The 20,706-nt window shown below is 38.6% G+C and overlaps 1 protein-coding gene across 1 annotated transcript in view; it reads left to right on the top strand.

The window, feature by feature from the left end:
* hcn4 (hyperpolarization activated cyclic nucleotide-gated potassium channel 4) overlaps positions 1 to 20,706 on the top strand; it is a 58,354-nt gene that overhangs the window by 11,201 nt on the left and 26,447 nt on the right. Inside the window, exons 2-3 of the mRNA XM_026377601.1 lie at positions 4,312 to 4,735; positions 17,338 to 17,499. Of these exons, the coding sequence (XP_026233386.1) occupies positions 4,312 to 4,735; positions 17,338 to 17,499 (586 nt within the window). The remainder of the gene's footprint in view (positions 1 to 4,311; positions 4,736 to 17,337; positions 17,500 to 20,706) is intronic.

The following is a 20,706-nucleotide window of genomic DNA, read 5'->3' on the forward strand; positions in this document are numbered from 1 at the left end:
AGCCAATGGGCTGCTCTTTCCCGGGAAATACACATGCTTTTGTTGTTACTGATGTTCTCAACTTAAGTGTGACAGGCTTTATCGTAAATTGCCTCTCCCTGTGGCTAAGTGTAGCTTATGTAAAATGAAGTGATTTTTTTTTCTCACAAGAGCTTTTCATGCTCTATTTTCATTCAATCCACCTCATTTATTCATTCAAAAATAGCAGTGGACTTAATGAGGTTGTTGCTCTGTAAGTTAAAATTTGAGTTTAACTGCAGTTTAGAAGTTGTTATTTAAACTGGGGCTATGACAGCTATTAATAGCTACAATGCAACTACATAAAAAATATATAATTATTAACCATGCTGTATCATTATTTGTCCCTTAAAATGTATTGTTTTTTTAGGTCAAAGCTTTCATTAGAAATTATTATAATAAGGCTTACATGTGGTACATAATAAAATGTGTTCAATTATTAAATTTAGCTACCTGACCAGTAAACACTTTGAGAGGTTTATATTATATATATTCTCCTAAATCTACTTGAATTATCTATGCCTTATGTTTAACATATATAGAATTATCTAAGACATTTTTGAATAACATCTACAGTAATGTCATTTCTGCAGTGTACTAAGAATAGTACAATAAAGAAGCTTCACTGAGTAAAAAACAGTTTTAATAGACAGTGGAACTTGTTTTTGGCAAAATGGCCCCCGCCAGTTAGATTAGCTCCCTGGGGACATAAAAATAGTCATGATTCAGCAGCAAAACTGTAATAAAACATTGTTGCCATAATAATTACTAGCCTTTGGCTAGTAAACTCTGAACAATTATGAGTTAATTATATAGTTAAGTTTTGTCCAGTTAAACTTGAAATTTATTAGTTTTAGGATAATTAAGAAGAACAAAAGGGATGGGAATGTTGTATAGGCATGTATTGGTCACAATTTAAATGGGTTTTGTGTTGTTCATATTTAACATAACGAGTCTGTATTTTCAGACATAAAGTGAGTTAGTATTCCATCAGAACCTTTAGAGAGAAATTTGTATCAAACACACACACACTACACTTAAATGAATTATTCAAAACAAAACCAACTTTATATGCAAAACAGGTAAATTTCAATCATTTAATCAGCCCAAATCACAGAAGAGTAGTCTGGAGGCACTCATTGTTCTTCTGCTGTTCCCATTCAGTCAATGTACGGCAGAATACATGGAGACACTGTTCAATGCTGTCTGACACTTTGACCTGATATGGCACAGACTTGTATGCTATGCCATTGCTCTCCTTGCAGAGATGTTACTACTGAGAAAATGTAAACAAGTGCACACATGAATGCATGCAAATATACAAACATATGCTTCATATAGACGGTATCCCCTGTATTCACAGGTCTACATCTATTGCACTGTTGTGTCCCGTGTGGCACCTCAAATCAAATATAGGCTACTCTGAAAGGTAAGTGTGTGTCCATCTCAGGCTTCACACTGTCTTTCAGGTAGCCTGGCTGGCAGGGTGAGGAGAATGAAAGAGGTGTGTCTTGTAGTCAGATGCACTCTAAGGGTGATAACATGTTCCTGCTGTCCCTGGTCACCCCACCGGAGAGCAGAGTGGGTTGTGGCTCTGTCCGTCCAGACAGCAAAATGTCAGGGCACCCTTCATCAGAACAGTGAACTCTCAGCACCATAACAAGTTAGGTGTGAGCTTTTCTTTTTCAGTGTTCCCAGTGATTCCCCGTTTCTCGGAGCCCTATTTTAAGGTTTCTTTCACACATATTCTTCAAACTCACCATTGTGTGCCTTTATGTTAACATCCACTCAGTTAGGTTTTCTTTAGTCTACATTTCTGATGTTCCACTGTAATCTCATCTCTCATCTCCTTTTCTTTCTTGGTCCAAATCTTTTCTTGTTTTCTGTTAATCTTTTTGTCACATCATTCTTTTCATGTCAAGCCTTAAGTTGTGTAGAAAAAAATATTATTATACTTTAGCATACTAAAAGAAGTATAAAATTACTAATTGATATTTTTTATTTAGTAAATCTGAATATAAATTTGACTTTAGATTTGTTTTTTTAAAAGGGGTCTTTATGAGAACTATACAATAAAACAAAACGTCACTAAACAAAATGTAGGGATCTGGGAACATCACATTCATGTGAACACTACTGGGTTGCTGCATATTGCACTGCGGCAATTTAGGATTGCTTAATAATGTCTGCCACCTCACACCTGCTCAACTGCCAGAGCTGCTGTGTGCGTGGCTGTGGATTCTCTGTATTATGTTATAGGTTGGTCAGTACAAGTGTTTCACAGCATTTCACCCAACCCTGTCTCCTTAAAATTACATTTCTCTGCAAGTAAACTAAATGTGGTTATGTTTTTGTGGTGAATGTAATCACGTAAAGACTATGTTCTGATACAACATATGCATTTATTTAATGAAGCTTTATGTTTATTAATGGGAAGGAAGTCCCCAGGAAGTGGTTTGAGTAAAAACAAGGTATATAATGTGCAAGGCTCTCATATCAGAAACCTAAGTTCTGCTCCATAATTCTGTGTGTGGTTGGGTTTAGGCGTCAAATGGCAACGCATTTCTTTCTCTTTTCTTTCAGCCTTAACATTTTCAAACACAGTGGTAAAAAGGTCTGCCTAAATATACCAGCATTTGACAACAAGCTGTAACAGTAGATGCCCCTTTATTCTGAATAATTACAGTTAATTGGCTGAATTAAGGTCTTTGTGTGCAACATGAAACTGAGATGTGCGGCTGTGTTTACTGCATAATTCCTAGATACATGCATAAGCACGAGATGCTCTTTTAAAGTGTAATCCAAGCACATTACAACTTAAGTGTCTGTTTGCTTATGTTTGCAGTGACATATTTTATTTGAAGTGATGTAGTGGATCAATTTCAGTTCAAGAGTCAATGATACTATCTACTATAGATGATACTATACCTATACCTCCAGAGGTACAGTTGCCACAAAAAAAGAAAAAAATGGATCAGACGTTCTCATGCTGGTAATCATATGATGTCTCTTGTATTACGTATCATTATTGGAGTTTTCAGTCTAATTCACAGAGGGAAAAAAACAAAACATGTAGGAGCACCTAGACTACTACAATCACTGATTAAGCTCATATAGTGCTTTATTAGAGGTGTTTTTGAAAGGACTTTAGAGAGTAAAGGTAATTTCTGATTGAACTTATGAATTCAATGATAAATGTGCACCATCCAACAAAGCGAACACAAAGGAGGCACGAATAAACACAAGGCTGCCTTGGAAGTGTAAAATTATCATATGAGTTTTTCTGCTGTTTGCTCAACTTGCCTTAATTTGGATCAAGGGTGTTTTTGATTTTGGCCATGTTACCCTTGAGAGTAACAGATCACTGTTACCACAAGCATTATTTACTTCAGCACATTATGAAGGAACCTCGTAATTAGTAAACATCAGATGCAACAAGGACGTGCTCTAGCAGTCATTACCTTCTACCTAGCTTGCCATAAAAAGTCATCTCTGACCCTGGTTACAGTATGTACTGTATTTATACAACTTTTCCTTCTCATGAAATTGGGTTTGCAAAAAGGAAGATCTTTAAGGGTGGGTAGGTAAATCATCAAAAGCTCACTGGGCCAGTGCACAGTGAATTCCTTCATGGTGTAATCCGTCTGTAGAGTATCACGCTTAACGGAAAACCCCACCCAATGTGGATTCAATTATTTCACCGAGCCAGCAGAGAGTGCAATTTATATCCAAACTCTCAGGCTTGGAAGATGGACGAGTCCACATTGTAATTAACAGTTAACCCACATCGACCTTTGAGTAGTGATTTACTGCTCAAATTCAAATAGCTTTCATGTCAAGCTGGAGGTTACATGCAGTATGTACAGGTTAGCAGCCAAAATCTACCTAAAGCTCAAATAGGTTAGTGATGAGATACAGAGTGAGTTCTTTTAATCCCTCACTGTAGTATGATACAAGGACATTGCTGAATGAATAAATGAATTCTGTCTATGTTTTTATTTATATTTGTATGTTAATATAAGTAGTATTGTTTATTGCAGATTTGTTCTGTTTCCATTTATTGCTTTACTTAGACAGTGTATGGTAAATACCAAGTGACTATTACACTTTTTGGCCTTAAAAGAATGCAACTTGTTTGATAAGGTGAAACGTCATGTACATACAGTACATATATGATGCATTATGTCAAATACAATGAGTGATTTTAAGTATATAGAACTAAATCTCCGATCATTTACCTGCAAAGTGTTTGTAATGGTTAATTATTCTTTCTCCATTTGTCTTTCCACCAAGGTTTTACTGGGACTTGACTATGCTGCTGTTGATGGTGGGCAACCTCATCATCATACCTGTGGGCATCACCTTCTTTAAGGACGAGCACACGCCACCATGGATCGTCTTCAACGTGGTTTCCGACACCTTCTTCCTTATGGACCTTGTCCTTAACTTCAGGACAGGTATCGTCAAGGAGGACAACACAGAGATAATCCTGGATCCGCAACAGATCAAGATCAAGTACTTGCGGAGTTGGTTTGTGGTGGACTTTATCTCCTCCATCCCTGTGGACTACATCTTTCTTATTGTGGAGACTCGTATTGACTCAGATTTCTACAAGACAGCACGAGCGTTACGGATTGTCCGCTTCACCAAGATCCTCAGCCTGCTGCGACTCCTGCGCCTCTCTAGACTTATTCGGTACATCCACCAGTGGGAAGAGGTAGGAAAGTAGACCTCAGTGTATTTACTGCATGCATATAGTAATACAAGTTGATAATAGAAGTTTGGTTATTTTGAGTCGGCTTTAGCAAACAGGATTCCCTGGGTGTCAAAAAGGGTGTGAGTCATACAGAGAAAAAATGGGAGATATGCAGATATGCCAAGAGAGGAAAAGTTCAAAAGAATCTTTAGGGAAGAATCCTTTTGATCACTGCAGCATTGAAAAACTACTGAAACAGTATGACAACGTAAGGGGACATTACACTCACAAAGTGAAAACACATAAGGCTTCACTTCCTAAATCCAATTATACTCCAAATGGCAGATCCATCCAAGTGAGTTACTGCAAGAGTTCTGTACTTACCCCTTTCCTCTGGGAATGAAATATGGAAAGATTCTGTTTCTGATATCATCCAACCTTGAACAGAATGAAGAGGATCTTTTGCTCTGTCCCAGTCACCAATAGGTTGAAGAAACCAGGATGTTGATTTCCATTTCCTCTCTGTGTGCCCATCCAGCTAGCAGTGGGACCACAGAACCCTGAGACACATTGCTGCAACACAAGCATGATTATAATTGGGGCAATAATTAGAAAACTTCCTTTCGTTCTCGCTGGATGAATCTTGTTGTTTAGTCTCAGAGGTAAAAGGTGCAAAGTGAAGCATCATACTTTAGACTCAGCTAGATTCAAAAAGAAGACACATCACTACAGGATAATATGGAATAACTAGGGCTGCCATTGTTTGATAGCGAGGTTATACAAGGTAATATTTTCAAGATGAGAAGAGTGGACAAATGCATGATCATGCACTGTTGCCCTTGCACAGAATAAGGGGAAACACTGCATAATTAAATGATTTCAACCCACAAGTGGAACAGGTTTACAATAAACCACTGTTTGTTATTGCATCATTGCACATATCCTCTGTAAAAATCACCAAACCACTGTACAAGCTTTCTTGTAGGTGATGGTACTGCAGGGTTAAAGCTTTAGTTCAGGATTTAGTGTTTCGTAGAAGAGTGCATGGTCATAATGTAGATGTTATATTGAATCTTTGCAATACAGGCTCTTGGTGGTCATGGGTCAAAGCAACATTTTCACTTACAGTTTGTGAACATTCAGGGACAATTTTCTACTTGATGATTCATAATATTTTATTTTTACTAGGTACCACTACACTACATTGGCACTCTATACTTGAAAAAGATTAATGAAAAATGTTGCATGACACTAAAATATATTAATATATAATTGCTGTCTCGTTATCCCTACTGACTGATTCTTAGGTTTTGTGTTTTACAAGTGTCCTTGTCACTATGGCACACTACTCAAAGATGGCACATTCCATATGTGCAGTTGCAGGAAGGTTTGCTGTGTCTCTCAGCACAGTCTCAAGAGCAATGAGGACATTAAGTGCTCAGAGTGATTGTCAGACCTTAACTGGTGCAGTGGGCTTCCGACTTCCTCCTGCTAGAGGACAATGCCCAGTTTCGTGTGGTCAGAGTGTGTAGAAAGTTCCTAGATGATGAAAGCATTGATGCCACTGAACCTCATGTTCTCCTGATCTTAATCTAATTGATCTCCTAACATTATGTATTGGTGCCTCTGATGTCCCCAGGTACCGCCAGATTGTCCAGGAGAAAATACACATTATAATTTAAAATAAAAAACTATGGAAAATTCCATCTTGTTCATCCCATTATGTTACCCACAAGCATCACTAAGTGAATTCCATTAATTTTAATCTAAGTACAAATAATTTGGGCTCTATCAGACAAACACTAGCAAACTTTGAAAAAGATCATATTATGGAAGATTGAATTAAATCATGAATGTTCTCAGAAATTAGAATATTGGTTAAGCTGTGTTGTGCTCTAAATTAGATAATTTTATAAAATGAACTACTCATGTAGTCAGCTAGTGAGTGATGACAACGGAACTCAATTTCCAGTGGTGGAGTCCATTGCCCTAATTTTCTGATTGAATTAGAGCTACAAAAATACCTGCTAACACTGTGTTGCTATCTATTAATCACTCAATAAGTAGACGTGTTCACCCGACTTCATGACATTACACAGACAATTGAAAAGGTTGAATAGCAAGCTGATTGCCAATCAAAATACAACATCTCCAGACCTGCCCATGGACATTCAGAAAACTTTCTGGGTTTTACAAATTCTGTTGGAAATTTGGGTAGAACTGTGTATATAAATGTGGTGACATTAATCATGCAGGGCCTCTGTGATGCCATTTCAAAGAGAGGAAAAGTTCAAATGAATCTCTGGGGAAGAATCCTTTTGCCACCCTGTGCCTCCATGCATGCCTGCTGCTGTACCTCTGAGCCCAAAATGAAGGCAGGGATACATGTAGTTCATGCCAACCTTCATTTGAATAGACAGCGCAATAGGAAGGAGAGTGGAAGAAATTATTGGAAAGGCACTAAAAAAAAAAGAGAGAGAAAGAAAGAAAAAGCCTGAGTGCCCGCTGAAGTAACAAAAAGAACATTTATTTATATTAATGTAATTTAAAAAGTTCCAGGACAGTGATCACTGAAGCATTGAAAAACTACAGAAACAGTACAACGAGAGAGGAAGATAACACTCAGCGAGTCTAATGTCCCCTCTCTCTTTGCCATTTTCAAGTTTATGCTCATGAGGGTGGTGCATGTGTGTGTGTTTCTGTGTGTGTGTAGGGGTTTGCTGATGAATGCTAGTTAGGCAGGCATCGTTAAAGGCCAGCTTTGCCTTAGCGCCAGAGTACTCCAGATGCGACCTCAGAAATGTCACCTGTCACTGCAGAATAACTTGTCACCCAGATCTCACCACCTGACTGGCTTTTTGACTTTTTATTATTAATGTCTACACTTCAGACAACATTTAAATTTAGATTTCTTACTACTTCATACTTAACACACACTGACCTATTCTCCTATGCTCTTAGAAAAATTGTAATGACAGAATAACTCCATGGTATAGTGTTTATACTGTTATACTTTAGTGTACTTTTGATAGTTAATACCTCTGAATCAAGACAGAATTTGCATGTCGATATCACTGAGCAGTTTCCAGCCCCTGTATCCTCACTGAATGATATTCAGTGTTGCATGCCACCCTAAATATGGCTCAGCGATGAGATGTGCTCCTCTGACATGGCAGAAGCTGCAGATCTGATGTCTCGATGTCGTCCAAAAGGCAAAGCTGATTCATTTTACCCATATTTCACAATTATCTGCAAACTATAAATAGTCCTGCACTAATTCATTTGGTTTGTTATTGTTTGAATTTCATTTCTTCCTGAATGAGAAGTCACACAGAGGACAGCTTGTTGCACTGCACTGCAATGTTTAATGTCTTATAGAATGATACAAATGGGGAAACGTGTAAAATTAGAGACTTTTGCCACGACCTGATTACAGTGATTAAAGCTTTTTAGGAATTCAGGACAAGACAAAGCAATAAAACAATATGAAAAGTATTGAAGAGATGGAAAAGCAATTCATACTGTACAAAAGCAGACAAAAACAGAGCTCAAGTGTTTTCTTTAATTAAGGCAGCAGTCTGTGAGTCGCAAAAGCGTACACCAAAGCTTTTGCTCATTATGCATCCTCCATGCACAGTTGACCATGCACAGGTCTACAGCATGTCAAACACAATCTGCAGCATCACTTATATTAGATAGAAACTCTTGATTGTTACATCTGGTGTTTGTCAGTTTAACAATATGTTATAGTTCCACCCCTCAGACCAGCTGCGGCAGCATCACTTCCACTTCCTGTTTATTAGCTTTTTAGTCTTGTTAGTGTTTGCTTTGCTTTTTGTTTGCTAGTATTGTTCATAGGAAAAACGTAGGTTTCCTATTTCTAGTTAGATTTAGCATTATTAGTTTACTTCTGCTTTCCCGTGATTTTTTTTTTGTTTTGTTTTGTTTTCCTTTATTACATTAAGTCATTTGGCAGACACTTTTATCCAAAGCGACTTAGAAGGTACAAGGCAGGATAAGCTTAAGGAGGTCTTTCCTAAGGACTGATACTGGAGTAAGGCCCCAGCTGGGATTCGAACCTCAGCACCTACTGAGCTTTTTCAGTTTTTCCCTTTTAGTTTTTTTTTTTTTTAGATCTGTTGCATTTTTGCCAGCTTGTGCTGTGGTTTTGAGTTGTATATAAATATTTTTTAATAAACCAATCTTGCTTTTGATTCCACGTTGCTGGTTTGTTCCACAATATGGATGATGTCAGTGGAAAATTCTGGGAGCACGGAGCATGCAACTGGAGCATGCATGGTGTGTGGTGCACAGAAATGGATATGGATAAATACTTATGTCTATTTAGTATCTTATCCTTTTTACAGAACATGCTCAAGTGTGAGCATATTTGGATATAAACTGGAGATCACGTCTGTGTTTTATTAGCCTAACATTACCCCAAAATAAAGACATCTGCATCTTCATTATCTTCTAATATTAGTTATCAGCTAATACTGAGCCTGACTTATATTTATCTACAGTATTAGTTAATTAAATATTGAACTAACGCCTAACGGCTTTAAGCTACTTAATCTGACACACCTTAATTTAGCTACTCGATCCAAATAGAAGATACTGATTCAAAAGTGATAAGTTAATAAGCTTAAATTGTTGTGATAAATGAAAGAAGAAAGAATTAATCATCAGTCTGTTGGAACTACAGTGAGATTCAGTCCACTTATATTAAGTATCTTCCCTCATAATTAATCTTTGGCTTTTTGCAGAGAGCAGCTAGAGAAAGCACTTGAATCAAACATGCCACTGCAACCCCCCCGGACCATCCCAAAGGTTAGTCTTCCCCTAAGTACAGGACAAACTTGACTGACAGCATGAGTTACATCTACAAAACGACAGAAGCTTCCTCACCACAGTTAATGATAGTATAAAAACTAACTCAATTATTTTTACAACAAAGCACAACATAAAGATAACTGAGAGCATCTTCTAGTTTTTACTAGATTATCTGTAACATGAACATGTATGAAGATCTTAACATACTCAAGCATACTCAGCTTAAATACACTAGACACTGGATATTACTCAGATCATGTGTTATAAAAATGCAAAACTCAAATAATGCAGTGAAAGCATCCTCTCTCTACTGGAGTATTACTGATGTGATGCAGTATCACAAATGTGTCACTCTGGAGTATTATAAACTTTACAACAGTACAGATTTTCCATATAAATCTGTTCTTAGTTGTCCCCCTCCCCAAAAATTAAATGCATGTCTAACCAAACTTAGCAGTAATGTTACTCATTTAGGAGCCTTCAACAGTGTGATAGTGTGCACTATCATCATGTGTCATAATTTTCAATTTTAGCTGCTCTTAATTAAGTAATATTGTCTAAACTAGCACAGTGTATGGCCTCTGATCCATCTAGTCAATTTTGCTTTTCACCTCCTGCTCTCCATCTGGATGTTTCCCATCATAATCGTGACATGATTGAAAATGACCTATAGGACAGTCCGGCCTGCCATAAGTCTGTTTCATAATCTTTGGGGTTTGGAACATGTAGCTAACTCTCACACACAGTATCAGCTTCATATGGGGTGTCAGTATCGCATATATGAAACAACATCATGTCTCAGAGACATACAATAGACTCCTGTGCAAAAATAACATGGTATTGTAAGGCCTCTGTTACCTTTTTTAATAATAGATAATAATATGGAATACATACAGAAGCTCTGGCAAATAATTAAGTGAGATCAACATACACATTTAATTTACAGAATTCTCCATATATCACAGTATACAGTAGTAAGTCAGTTGAATTTTGATACATTAAATACATTGCATTTTCCTGTGTGTGCCTTGGCTGACATGGATTATAATAGCATGTCCTTAGAAGAGCATACTGCACTAATAGCCTGAAGCTCAGACATCTTGGCTCATAACCACAAATTGTTGAAGAGTCCTTGAGCCTTCTGCTTGACCCCCAAATTTGCTCCATTGGAGCCTCCCAGAAGATAACAAAAGAGCTTGTGGGATAAAGCAGAGCATCATTTTTAATGAATGTTACATATATTATGAATCTTTTCATAAAGTGCCAACAAATTGATGAATTACACTCTAGCACTAAAACTGGCACAACTATTACCAGTTAATTTGGATGTGCTTGGACCTCTAATATAACACAATATAGAATGCTTTTACAAATGACTGTCCTTTGCTTCAGGAGGTATTTTCAAGAGGTTAAGGAGCCTAAATCTGATTCATATATGTGGGCACTGTATAAAATACACATTATACACTATGTCAAATATCAATAAATTATTTGCCAAATTTGCTAATTTTAAGTACTAGTACTAATACCCAGACAACGATACATATATACTATAGTCCTTTGAAATAATATGAAATTTGCTGATGTAAGTATGTCTCTGTCATGATCGACACGCTCCCAAGTAGAGAATAATAAATATACTGTATTTTAAAATATTGAAGTTAAGTGACGTCTGCTGCTGCAGTTACATCATTTGCACCTCATCAAAGTCTCTAATCCAAACACAACTTACATCAGTTTTATTTTTATTTTTAGTTTGTTTTTTTGTATAGCTAAATAAAAGTCCCACCCCTCACCAACTTTTGAAGTCTCCTTCTTGTATGTCATTTTTTATCACAGCTGTGATAAATTAGGTCTCATTGCTTCAGTTTCCTTTCCAAACACTCTAGACCAAAGGGTGTTTCTGCAGCGGCCATCTTGACAGGATGTTGTTTACAAACAAGCAGGTTTTGGTGGTGGTGGCTGTATGCCAGTGCTAACACTGTCATGCATAATAATGTTCAACACGTTGCGCAGATATCCATCACACAAACACACACTGAGCTGATTGCTGTTGTGGCATCTCTCCTGTCTCCCTCTTGTCAGCTTCCTCTTGTCACTTTTCATCGGGATAAAAATAAGACTGACTGGATATTCTCCTCATTGGAGTTGTCTCCTGTTGACGAACCAGTGACTTGGATGAGATTAGTCATCATGTTAAATCAGATTTAAGGCAGTGCACTAATGACTAAGCTCTGAGGGCTTCCTCTCATCGAGACTGATGCCTGCAACATGCCTACAACAACATGCATGGACGACAGTAAACGCTGCTTTTAGTATAGATGGAGATGAGTTTGTGCGTCAAAAGCTGAGGCCTTCACTGAGAGAAGCATGGAGTTTGAAAGAGAAGGAAATGTTATGGTTAGGCGTGTAGTCAAATGGCATGTGTAAGTTGATTTAATGTAGAGTGGCAGAACATCAATTTCCATTATTTTTGGAATCTTGAACTGTTAAGATTTATGACTGTGCCCAGTCATGTGGATGTGTGCTGCAGTTAAGGAGAAACAAAACAATATGTCAGCTAAAAGCTCAGGTGCTTTGGTAAAACTCAGTGGCTGCCCTCTGGGTCCAGAGAAGGAGCACCTCTCATTTCTACCCAGTAAATCTATACAAAAAATATTTAAATAGCTAAAGTAAATCAACTAATCAGCCGTCCATTCACTGACCCATTACCTTGGCTAAGAACTGGTCTTTCAGAGATAAGAAAAGCAGGAAGAATAGATTTAATGGGCCATTATTGAGCACAATGAGGCTTGCCAACAACAGTGACAGGTCCTCAACACTCTGAATGGGCCTTGTGTGATATGAATACCCACAGTGGTTTTGCTTAAAAAAAAATTACACAGAAATGTGTAATCCTGCACAAACCCAATTGTGCATCTTGGTAGGAAGCAGAGTGAGAGTGGTTTTTGTGATCTGAGCCCTCCAGACCTGTTTAGACAGATGATGGAAGGGTGTTCCCTGTGGTCCACTCCCAGGACTACTTCTCATTCTCCACATGTCCTTTGTCCACCATGACAGCATGCATGAGCATGACATTTTGGTCGAGGCATTTATAGGGAGAATTGTAACCCCTGCCCATAGCCTAGTCCCACAATCTGCCATCATGTTGCATGATTAAAAATAAGATTCAGGTATGTGTGGATTGATTTAGTTGCTTCAGTACTCATCACAAAAAAAATCAAGAAGACAAAGCAGTTAGGTGGCAGTTAGCACAATAAATACTAAAATAGCACTGATCAGCAACAACATTAACTCTGTGTTCTGACACCTGTCAATCAGGGCTGGCATAACTTTTTTCCCATGCACAACATTAAAATCACTAGGTGGATCCATCCACCATTCAACATTAAATTCATCCACCAGGCTTATTGTTAGGATACATTCTGTAAATGGTACTTCATCATTAGCCAGTGCTAGTGCCAGCAGCAGCACCAGATGCCTCCTATAGTGCTACATTGACCGCGTCTGGACAGTTGCCATCATCATCATGGGACATATGCATCTGTTCTCTCACCTAGAACACGCTCTTCTCATTCCAACTGTTTGAGATGATTTGGCAGCTGCCTACATCCACTCTCTGCATGTCTGGACTTGATCACTAACTCACAAGTGATTAGTTTATGACTTTAGCATGTACTTCTGTTTTTGATGCCCATATAAGTCCTTATTTTGTAATTTTATTTGTCTGCAAAACACAGTTAATCGCTTTGGTGTAGCTCTTCCAGTGTTAGCAGCAGTATTGAATTAATAAAATTAGCATTATGGCATAGTGGTAGTAACATATTGGAATATTGTAGTAAGTTTAGGTTTAGCTGTAATTAAAAGCCACATCTCAAAGCAACTATATATTTGCCATGTCATTAGCTTCCCTAATGAAACCACTACATTAGCATTGACTTACTATGATGTGATGTGATTTGACCCATGTTTTTGATTTTTAAAAAAAGGCAGACAGTGTAAACAAATATCAGCAATGGAGAGGCTTAATGAGGGTAGTGAGAGTGACAGCAAACCCAGGTAGGAAGCTGTGTTGTTACGTCTCAGTGCACCCATCAAAGCTCCATTGTTTATGCAGATTATAATAGTGCCAGGCTCACTCTGTGTCCAGATCAATTAAAAGAAAGTGGTCAGCAATCCATCATCCTTCATGTATCGTAACACGTCATGGGGTCTCCGTGTGCAAACAGTATGTGTTTATGCACTTTTGTGTGAATTCTGTATGTGTTTACATCTTTGTTAAAATACACCAGACACAGGCAACCTGCCTTTCAGTAGGGGCAACAGAAATAAAAGGGAGAGAAACGTAATTTCTTTGCCTCCAAATGATAATTCTTTAACAACCTCGTTACAGAACAAGTCTTGGAAACAGTTGTTCACAACTGGAAAGTCTCTTTCTGCTTGGCGTAGGTATATTTGAACTGATTATAGCCGTGAAGGGAGACAGAGGAATCACCTTCTTCCAAAACCAAAACTTTGCATGACATTACCTTTTACTGTTTTGTTAACACAATGGTTAAGTGCCAGAGATCCTTTGAAGGCACATTTGCATCATTGATCATTTTCAGAAATACAAAGTAGACCATTAAATGTTTTGTGTGAAACACGAATACTGTATGACCATAACAAATTAGCCTATGCTCTGAAACAGTTTGAATGAACAAGATTTTAATGGTAAATCAAGGGAAACACTGCAACTTTTCTACTTTTTGATACTATTTCCATATGGTTGGGATGCTCACAATAACTGGATGAAAAAAGCTCATAAATAATACAGCAGACACCGCTGTAGTTTTTACTTGCACTAGGGTGAATCCTACATTTGCCATGGTGCAACATCATTTTGTCTTTCATTAGACCATCTCTACCAGGAAACATCAATGTTTACTGTGTTGTATGCGTTCAGATTGTAACTCAGACCTATTATCAAAAAATGCAGTTATGACATAAGTAGGGTTCAGTTCCTACAGATTAGATAGTTGTACTACGCCTTTCAAATGAAACCCGCTATGAATGAGTTACTTTCTTTGCTCGTTCAGAGTTGTTTGGTGTTTTTAGAAGTGTTGTGGTGTGAGTGGATCTGTCAGTCTTGTTTGTTAGTGCTGGAGTTTTGATCGATTAGGTACAAAATATTCACAAAATACTTTTTTCTCGTCACCTTTCATCAGAGCTAATTATTAACTAATTAAAATAACTTATTAAAATAAATAAATTAAATCCAATAAACATAGCCTTTTTTGAATATAAATTACAATATACAGTAGAGTAACTACAAGCTCTACGTTCTGGATGCTATTCTGTGCTCTCACTGTTCAGTTCTGTCTATCTTGTCAATTCAGTAAATCATAGTGTTATCACTTACAGTTATTAGAATACTTTTTTTCTGTGTGCATGTTTGTAAATATACTGAATTCTAGACAATAGGAACCATGGTTCTCTTTTTTTCCTCACTTGCCATTAAAACCTAATTGATGTTTGAAATTGGTAGTGTGCGCCTTTAATTTTTGTCATTTTCCAAAATAACAAGATCGAAAATCAAAATATTATAGTGACTCATTTGATGTCTCGTATCTTCCTCCTCTTAAACCCTATATATCTGCTTCAATTTTGAAGCATTATGCAGGAATGGGGAAGGAAGATGTAAACAATATACTGTGAATTGTTGTATTTCAATTCACATTACTTAGCAGGGTTTTATACATTTATAAGCAGTCTTAGTTTTATAAAGCTTCCTGTTCCTGTCTGGAAATACGATTTCACAAATGAAAAATATATTAGGCACAGTGTGGGAGATGGAACGGGGTAACTCATGATTTATTCATTCACCACTGAGTAAATTTAACACTTCAATGCCATTACAGCTCCAGCAGGTACACTGCCCGTCCAAAAAAAAGTCCCCACCTGGATTTAACTAAGCAAGCAGGTAAAAGCCTTCCATTCGATAATTACTGGATGGATAATTCGATTTTACCTGGCAACAACTTATTTAACCCTAACTGATGCAGTGAATAGCGTCTCATTTCTTAAACAACCATGTCTGAAGACACATTCTGTGGCCGTGCAAAAGATCAGAAGGGTCAAATTACTGATATGAATCAAGCAAAGAAAACATCTAATGAGATTCCTGAAACTAGGAAACTGGGTTAAGAACTGTCCAATGGAAGAAGGTCATGTGGTCTGATGGGTCCAGTTCCAGAGTGATGGGAGCCTCAAGGTAAGAAAAAAGGTGGGTAAAGTGATGCACCCATAGTGCTTGCTCACATTGATTGGCTACCACAGAGTCCAGACCTTAACCCCATTGAGAGTCTTTAGGATGTGCTGGAGAAGACTTTGCATGGCAGTCCGACTCATCATCAATACAAGATCTTGGCAAAAACGAATGCAACTCTGGCTGGGAATAGATGTTGTGACATTGCAGAAGCATATTGACATGATGCCACAGTGAATGCATGCCGTAATCAAAGCTAAAGTCAGTCCAACATAATTTAAGAGAGTATGGCATTTTTGTTTTGTCTGTTTTTTGTTTGGATGGGCAGTGTTTAAATGGATACTGAGATGAGACATCACACAACATTGCATATTAGATAACATAACTCTCATTATGTTTCTAGAAATGTTGGCTCTTAAAAAGAAAGAAAAAAAAAAAAAACAATAACTCACATTTGACTTTCAGCTGGAAGGTGAAATGTGGACAAAATGGTGCAGCTGGGTCTATAATTTAGTGTATGTAAAGTAAAAGAGGCCAAGGCTAAACATTTTGATCCCGGAGACAAAAGAAAAGGGCCAGAGTGGGAGAGGGACATGTCGTGCATGTGTGTGTGGACAGACTGATGACGTTACCATCCACTTCAACAGAGCCTGGCTCCCCTCCTTGCCAGGGCACATTCTCCTGAAGGTACCTCTGGCTTCATGTTAGCCTGTTGACGGAGCTAAATTGATGTGATTTGATGGTGCAGCAGCACCCACACTGTCCCAGACAAACACGTCACTGGTCCCTGCGAGCCTCTTTCTTAACACGCAAACAGGATGATAAAAATAAATAAATAACTAAATAACATAGATGCACATTTGTATTCATTAAAATGCAGAGTTAAAGAGTAAAAAACGTATTGCTTTAGAAACATGGACTAACATTAAGCTTAAAGTGACAATGTCTTATCTTCCTCCTCTTCATCACCTACTGCTGAACAACAATTTAAGATGGAATATGCCCTCTTAATCACAAGCCCCTTAAAAGGCACCAAGTGTATTTTAATAAGGAGTGCTGTGGTTAGCATTGCACACCATGGTCTTCAATGGGATTAAGAGGCTTTGAATGGTGGAGGCTTTTAAAATCTACACCAGCCCAGATGTCCTGGAGCGCTTTTTGAGTATATTTATCATTAGGATTAACAATTCCAGCCTGTGAACACTCTCAGCCCAGAAGCCACCTCTCCCCTTGTAACATTCTAATGTTGTTGTGTTTGACTGAGTGAGTGACGATAAGCTCAATACAGCAGCAGGGGAGGTAAAGATCTGGTCCCAGTCTGTTGACTGTCCTCAGTGGGTTGTTCTCAGAACAGCTACAACTGCTTCCCCCTCATTTGTCTGCAATGTAAAAAGCTATGTTTGCTGCTTGTGGAGGAGGAAAATCTCCCTTGAGGACGTTTGCATGCCCTGCAGTCTAGGGAGATTTCAGAGATTTGACCATCGGCTTATTGAGTCATCCCACCCTAACCCCTTTCCTGCTTCCTTTGCATCCCACCCCTCAGATCTTTCACATGACCTATGACCTGGCCAGCGCTATGGTGAGGATAGTGAACCTGATCGGCATGATGCTGCTGCTGTGTCACTGGGACGGCTGCCTGCAATTCCTGGTGCCCATGCTGCAGGACTTCCCTGCCGACTGCTGGGTATCCAAAAATAAGATGGTGGTAAGTACTTTTCTTGCATCAAGTCCTCCTGCCTATTTCGAATAAGATTTAACCCTGTCTGATTTCATCTTTCAGCTCCAGGAATTACTGTATTAAGACTCTTTAGCATTCTGGAAAACATAGCCTTACTTATCTGTCATTTTAAACCCATAATGTATGTATCTGCTACATTTGTCTGTGTTTCCTTAATTTGCTGATCATTTTTATTTATGTGCAACTTTTAACAACTGTTCCTGTTGAATTACAAGAGAGACACTGAGGCTGTGCACAAAACATTGATTTACTGAGGATAACAGACAATGACCATACAGTATCAGTTGAATATTGACAGTTTCCAGAGTGCTCGCATGTTGAGTCTTTACAGTATTTTGCAGTATTTGTTTACACAGCCACTGGAGCAGAGCCTCTAGTAGAGTTTATTTGCTTATGGACTCATACTGTGCCACACAACACTGAATCACCTGCACGTGCTAACTTAACAAGTTAGTTAACAGTATGACTCCAGAAGAATATTGTCAAGTGTTGTGGTGAGGCCCTCAACAGGGATTGATCTGTAGATGCTCCTCTCTGCAGTATAACATACCAATAAATCAACATGTATTTAACCCTGAAGGAGTTCGGCTAAGGACATTGGTTCCCTAATTGATAGCTTATCAATATACATGTCGATGTAAGTGTTAATTGGCCAAAGGTTGGCCTTTTGTGTGGTCAGCAAGTAATGTCAGTGAAAAATGGGTAGATTTCCACGTGGTGCAATAAAAGCTTAGGTTTATTGGCGATGTTCCCCATAAGCAGGTTTTCCTCTGCCAGCCTGTTAATATTTATAATTCATGTTTAGTATTCACAACTGAACCTGTCTGTCACAATGCTCTTTGTAGGAGATGTGTATTATTTTCTATCAGAATTAAACCTTTTGAAATTGTGTGGATTCTGCATAAATAACTTGTAAAACAACCTAATACTTACAGTAGCAAGAAAAAGTATGTGAACCTTTTGGAACTTCATGGTTTTCAGCATTAATTAGTCATAAAACATGATCTGAACTTCATCTAAGTCAAGAGTATTAACAAATATAATGTACCTAAATTATAACAGTAGAAAATTCTGATCTGTCTTATTTCTATTGAGAACAACCATAAAAACATCATAGTGATAGTGGAAGATGTATGTAAACCCTTGGAATTAATAACTGGTTGATTTTAGATCTGCAGATCGTTCAGGAAGAATTGTAGTCCATTCTTCCAGGCAGAACTGCTTTAGCTCTGTCATATTCTTTGGACGTCTCGTGTGTGGCTCTCTTCAAGTCGTTCCATAGCATCTCTGACTTGGCCACTCCAAAAGGGGGATTTTGTTTTTCTGAAGCCACCCTGTTGTGAACTTGCTCTGGTGTTTTGGGTCATTGCTGACGTACAGACATTCTCACATTATCATGGAGAATTTTTTGATACACTTGGGAATTTATCTTCCCCTCAATCACAGCAAGCTGGCCAGACCCTCATGCAGCAAAGCAGGTCCAAATCATGACGTTTCCTTCACCATACTTTATGATTGTGTGAATGTTTTCATGATGATATGCAGTGACCTTCTTATACCAGATGTTGTGCTGTGTGTTCTTTCCAATATAGTTCCAATAATGTTTCAGTCCTCAAAACATTTTTCCAATACTACTGTGAAGTGCCGGTGTGCTCACAAACTTCATGCCACAATATTAATTTTAGTAAGCTGCTTCCTTTGTGGTGTCCTGCCATAGACACCCATCCTGAATGACAAAAAGAAGGCATTCAGGTCAGATGACAGGGAGGCAGTGCGAAGGGTCCAGAGAAGGCTGTCTGTCAGGATCAGGGAGGCATAGGAGGCTTACAGGAGGAAACTGGAACAAAGCTTTCAGCATATCAACATCAGGGAAGTGAGGAGGGGCTTGAGGACCATCACTGGCTACAAGTCCAGCAGCCAGTTGGCTAACGGGAAAGTGGACTGGGCCAACCTGTACATCACTACATGTCTCCTCAGTACCTACTCCACACAACTCAGCCACCATCTACATGATGTTCATCTCAGCAGCTCAGGTGAGGAGAGAGCTGAACAGGCTTCACCCCACAAAGGCTGCAAGGCCAGGTGTAATCAGCCTCAGCCTCGAGGACTACAGACCGGTGGCTCTGACCTAACATATTATATTAAGGCTTTTGAGAGGCTTATCCTGGAGTCCCTCTGATCTCTGGTCAAACCCTCACTTAACCCCCTCCAGTTTGCCTGTCAGCCCCGTCATGGAGTGGATGATGTCATCATACATCTGCTCCATCGCACCTACACCCACTAAACAAAGGATCATGGAACATGTTATTTGATTTCTCCAGTGCATTCAACACCATCCGGACTGCACTGCTGGGAGAGAAATATAAAAGAAAGGAAGGTTGACACTCACACATTGATTTTTGTCGTCCTGCCATCTTTATGACTCTGACTCTGCAGTTGTAGGATGTATTCAGGATGGAGACATCACAGAGTACCAGAGAGTGGTGGACAGTTTCGTTGGTGTGGACTTAACCATCTTCAACTCAACATCAGAAAAACAAAGGAGCTGGTGATGGACTTCAGGAAGTCCTGTCACCCGTCTCTCTATACATGGGGAGGAGGTGGAGGTCGTATCCGTGTACAAATACCTGGGAGTGTACTTGGATAACAAACTGGACTGGACAAAGAACTCATCAGCACCGACTTTCTAAGGAGGCTCAGGTCCTTCAACGTCTGCAGCACCATGCTACATGCCATGGCCATCAATCTTTACAATTCCTCCCCCCTCTGTAAGTGGAGGGGCAAATGACTGAACTGAATTTCTTGTTATATATCTGTTGTCATTACACCCTGGACTATAATTATTGACCTATTTTCATCCATGTCATCTTCTAAATTTGTAAAAAAAAAAAAGTTCCCAAAGGTTCACATACTGTTTTTTCCACTGTACAATACAGATTAAATTATTTTATCAAGTTGTTCAATAATTCAAGTCACAGACAGTTGCAGTTGTTAGGATAAAGATGACAACAGAACAACACACTGAAACAAGCTAACTTTGGGCTCTACAAAAGTATGTTCAGCTCTCCGTGCCAGAACAGATGTCACATGAGTAGTAACATCGCTCAAGGTATGATGTATTTGGTTCATCATGCCTGACTGACTCCCTGACATGCTCACTTGTTCCACAGAATC

Source organism: Anabas testudineus, chromosome 3 (assembly GCF_900324465.2).
Source record: "Anabas testudineus chromosome 3, fAnaTes1.2, whole genome shotgun sequence".
Classification (NCBI taxonomy): domain Eukaryota; kingdom Metazoa; phylum Chordata; class Actinopteri; order Anabantiformes; family Anabantidae; genus Anabas; species Anabas testudineus.